The following is a 5239-nucleotide window of genomic DNA, read 5'->3' as shown; positions in this document are numbered from 1 at the left end:
TATGCTTTACTTTTCTATACTAGGGTATCTCAAAAAGAGTGTGAATCCTTTCATTGGCAGATTCTATGAAACATTATAAAATGAAAAGTTTTAAGATGTTGTTGAAGGTATTGTAAGTAACAGAGCTTTAAAATAGGAATGATTATGTAGAGTTTTCTTATATTGATATTTATAAAAAAGATTGAATATGTAAAATCGGTAAAACAGTAAAAAATCCGAAAAAAGTCATAAATTTTAGTCCAATTTTAACGTATTTTAACATATATAATAAGTCGACATCTGTTCAGCAATTCCAATACAAGATCAGAAGATAAGAAAAATGGTGTAATTGCATAAATTATATTTTTAAAAATGTATATACATTTTTTTAAATTTATCAAATTGAATTTCTTTTAAAAATTCTTTTAAAAATAAAATATTTTTCGACTTGTGTGAATATTTCATATAAATAAAGGAATAAAGGAAGATATACTTTTTTCGCGATCGTTCAGGAATCGTTTTATGTCTACATTTCCTTATTATACATTTTTTAAAAACCGAAAATTATAATTATAAAGACGCTGCGCTTATGAAAAAATGGAAACAAAGTTAATAAAATCCTTATTCACATTGTTACGAAAACTATTAATTTTTAAATTATTAATATATGAATAAGGATTTTTTATTAATTTCATTTCAACATACTAATTTTTCCTTGAGTGTCATTATTATGATAATTTTCAGTTTCCATGAAGAAAAATGTATAAGAAATTGTAGAAATAAAACGATTCCCCAAACAGTCGCGGAAAGAATACCTTTTTTTAGCTATTTATTTCTTTAAATAAAATATTCAAAAAAATCGAAAACTCTCTCATATCTGAAAGAATAGTATGCTTAATTCTATGAGTATTGAATGTGTGTGTATTCTACAAAATTAACACCATTTTTCCCATCTTTTGATATTGTATCGCAATTACAATTGCTGTACTGATACAATGTGTCGACAACTTGTATATAAATACATTAAAATATATTGGACTAACATTTGCATACTAACACTTTTTTCGAATTTTTTCCTATTTTCCCGGTATTTGATATATTCAATCTTTTTTATAAAATTACCAATGTAGAAAAACTCTACAATAATCATCAATATTTTAAAGCACAACTTAACTTATAATATCATAAATATAAATTTAAAATATGAATTTCGATTTGTAGTAAGCGCACTATTATGTCAATATTTAAAAGCAAGTCACAGAAAGTTGCAACACTTTTTTCGGTAGATTTCGAAATGCAGCCTGGGTTTCAGCGATTGATTCTTACTCCTGAATCTCACTCTCTCTCTCTTTATGTTCAATCGTTTTACGAGTAAGCTGAGTTTCGAAAGCCATTGAAAAAGTGTCGCTTTTTGTGACTCACTGTACAAGTGTAAAAAATAAGTGACTCATATCAAACATAAGGGCGCTTCGGAATTCGAATTGAGACCTAGTCTCCTTCATATTAGTTCCGTTCTATCAAGCCACACAGTCCTGACGCTGATAGCTTCTCTGCTGCTTATTTCCTCTAAATTTCTTATAGGACATCTTCGCAACCGCGCGCGCAATATATCATGCCTGAGAGCTCAAATTTCAGACGCTACAATTGGCGAATTTTAATCGTTTAATAATGGAAAGTATTATATCCTTGATATTTTTTCGACTTTTCGTCTTAGAATGTTCCACAAAATTTGCTAGTGAAAGAATTCGCATTTCTGGAACAGTCATCGTTTCTTTCCAAATATTTTTTTTTTTTTCATCGGAGCGCTAACTTTTTCATATAGAAATTTGCTATCTGAGAATACAGCTTAGTACTACTGCTTTTCATTCCTTATTCGAATCACTGAGGTTCAAGGTATTTCTTGAGATAAAGGAAAATGTGAAAATGTAAAAATGTTTACTTACAAGGAGAATCCTAGAAGTGTTCAAGTTTTTCGATATCAATTTTTTTTATGATTCTTGAAATCAAAAAACATAATATGTATCGCGGCATTTATTAACATGTGGCTTCGTCTTCGAATTATAAATTTTTAAAAATTCGTTTCCTTAATAAACTTTCCTTGAAGAACCTCGAATTTCTCAAATCGCGCTTGTTCTTCAAGGAAAGTTTATTAAGGAAACGGTTAGAAAACCATGATTTTTTTTTTTTTTTTTTTTTACAATAAGTAGAACATTTGAGGTTTCATTATCTCGAAACGCACGCGCCGTTAATAGTTTTTGTATGCGAAACTAATTTTTCAACCGTTTAGAAATGTTTAATATTGCTTTTACAGGGAATATTATGATATCAATATTCTAATTGTTTGAAAAAAATAAGAAACACAACAGAACATATGTTTTAAAGAAAGAGAAAAGTCGCTGAATGCGAACCCGATGCACTGAAATGATGGTTCAATTTTTCAAATTTTCAAAAATTTATAACTCAAAAATAAAGTCGCAAATTAAATTATAGCTGCGCCATATTTTTTTTGTCTTCAAGAATCATTAAAAAAAAAATAAATATCGAAAAACTCGATTAATACTTTGGGATTTCCCTCATCAAGGCCTGGATTAGATGGAAGGTATTTGAAAAGTTTATATTTACATTATTGATTTTTTTGCGAGTCAAGCATAATTCCTAACAATTGTTTTTCTTTATTTTAAGAAATGATGGAATAGAATCTAGGCGATGAATTCTTATGGAAGAAAGATGTGAAAAAGTTGCTATGTATGATAAATAGAAAGAAATGATGATTTTAGAAAAGTAGATAAAAAATAGGTTAAAATGTGTACGTTACATGTAGATCACATACAGAATTATTTTGTACATTATTTTTATTAATATATTGATTATAGTCTAATAATTATTTATACATATGTTTCATTAATGTATATTTTAAAACAATGTTACAATCACATTACTTTTCAATGAATTCAGATTGCTTTTAAATTTGTAAATAAAAAGCAAATTTTATTTTTCAACTTCTGAAAACAATTTTAATATAAATTATGTTTGGAATTTAATTGCCAGTCTAAAAAATATATTAAGTTTTTAATTTGCTCTTATCAAATACAATAGAATATTTGTGATAAGACAGAGATCTGTATAATTGCATATTGTAACAAATTGTAATGTACACTCATTTTTTAAAAGATATAATAGAATTAATTAATTTTTAATATTTTAATTTATGAATGTTACAGGCTGAGGAAAAACTTAGGGGCACACTGGCATCCCATAAGAACGAGTTGCTTTTTCAAGAATTTGGTATAAACTATAATAATGAACCGCCATTGTTTCGAAAGGGTACAACACTTATTCGGAAATTGGTACCTGACAGTACAGGAAGATTGAAACCCACTATAGTTCCTTTAGTAGATGATATTATCGGTGACCGTTTTTGGAAAGAGAATCCTGAAGTTATTGGTTTGAAAAGTTTAGCAACTTATCAACCACCAAGCTTAACGAATAGCTTTAAGAGTACAATGTCCGTGCCTACTCCTTCTTCACCTACTATAGTAAAACTTGAGAACAACATATCCCCCTCTTCACAAGTGATAAATTCAGTCAATGAAGAAACGCATTCTAATAGAAGCAGAGAAACAAATGGAAATCAAATGCAGTGTGAGAGTGAACGTATTTGTAGGAAATAAGTTTGTACTTTGTTCTTTTGTATACAATAAAATTGAATTGGAACTGTATCTATATGTGATAATAACAGACTGTCTATTGCAAGAGGAAAAATTCTGAGAACCAAATAGAAGAATACTATAAAAGATGAACATCTCTTTAGTCTTTGAAAGGATCAATTGTTACATTTCAAGATATGTAGCATACAATAAGAAATGTGTTTAAGAAATAAGATACAAGAAACGAGTATAAAAATCGATGAATGAATTTGTTGATAAATTTAAACAAAATAAAAATGATCCTTCATACTTGTAGAGTATCCATCTTTAAAAGTATATAAATAATTAACAATCCTATTATTAGAATAAAAAAAGCTGCTGTTAATCAATCATTATTTTTAAGTGAAGTTCCCAAGATAATAAATTCTATAAACAAAACGAAAATGAAGAAAGCATTTGGGAATTGGACTCTAGACTTTTTTTTTAAGCATTAACAAGCTTCATGGTTATTGGAGTTCACAAAGATCCTCTTCCGTCGTTATCTAAAAAGAATATTGTTTACAGAATATCTTATAATAATGCAATCTACGTTAAATAGACAGTTAAAAACAAGAATCTCGGAATACAATATATCTATTGAAACACGCCTTATACTCTTTCAGTAATAATTGACCATAGATTGCAGCGTAGCCACGATTTAGACTGGGTTGACATTTTAGATATTGTGAATGTGATTATAATAAGATTAATGTCTAAGGTAATATCAAGAGACAGAAGAATTGTATCAATCGACAAACGGACACCAAAGTTCTAGACCCCCGTTTTAAATAATTTAAAATATACTATATATATTTATAATATTTTGCGACATTTCATTAATATTTAAGTGGAGAATTTTGAGTACGTTCGTCAGTACTTTAATATAGCTATAGATCACATAAAACTGTCCTTATTATCCTGCTTAAATTATTTACATTTTTGACAGTGATGTGAAACATTTTTTCAATTTCAATATGGTTTTATTCATTGATTATGTTTTTAATTACATTAATATTATTCTATCAGATTGAGATCAAAGATAATTCGCACAATGATTTTGATCACGTCATTGATTCACGTTATTTGGGGGTAGGTTATAATGATGTCAATATTAAATTTTTCCTTAATTAAGATGTTTACACATTAAAGATTCTTAGTCATTCGTTACCACTTAGTCTTTCTTTCAACTGATGAATTTGTTCTATAATGGAGGAATGATTACTGTCACACAATGATTATGAATGGATGCATCTCAATTAACTGTATTAATTTTTTATATTGTTTCACTGAAGAAGGCTAAAAGATTATGTACGATTTTTTTCTCGTTATTACGAAAGCTTTTTTACAAATTACTACAGCGTCAACTCCCAATTGCCCTCGTCATTCGTTTTGTTTATGGCATTTTCCTTACCTATTATCACTGCCGCACTGATTTTATATTAAAAAAAAGTGAGAAATTATGATACGAAATTATTGTATGTATAGAAATTATGGAATTAGTGTTGTTAATTATACGGAATACAGCATATTTTCATTTATTTTATAGTATGTATATATATATATATATATATATA

General features: G+C 27.7%; 1 protein-coding gene across 1 annotated transcript in view; it reads left to right on the top strand.

Annotated features, from left to right (window-relative positions):
* Positions 1–3746, top strand: part of LOC108689190 (probable tRNA(His) guanylyltransferase) — a 6384-nt gene extending 2638 nt beyond the window's left edge. The window contains exon 3 of the mRNA XM_018195852.1: positions 3201–3746. Within this exon, the coding sequence (XP_018051341.1) occupies positions 3201–3650 (450 nt within the window). The 3' untranslated portion in view covers positions 3651–3746. The remainder of the gene's footprint in view (positions 1–3200) is intronic.
* The last annotated feature ends 1493 nt before the right edge of the window (positions 3747–5239 follow it).

This window comes from Atta colombica, unplaced genomic scaffold (genome assembly GCF_001594045.1).
Source record: "Atta colombica isolate Treedump-2 unplaced genomic scaffold, Acol1.0 scaffold261, whole genome shotgun sequence".
Classification (NCBI taxonomy): Eukaryota; Metazoa; Arthropoda; class Insecta; order Hymenoptera; family Formicidae; genus Atta; species Atta colombica.
The sequence above is the reverse complement of the archived record's forward strand: the minus strand, read 5'-3'. Positions and strand labels throughout refer to the sequence as shown.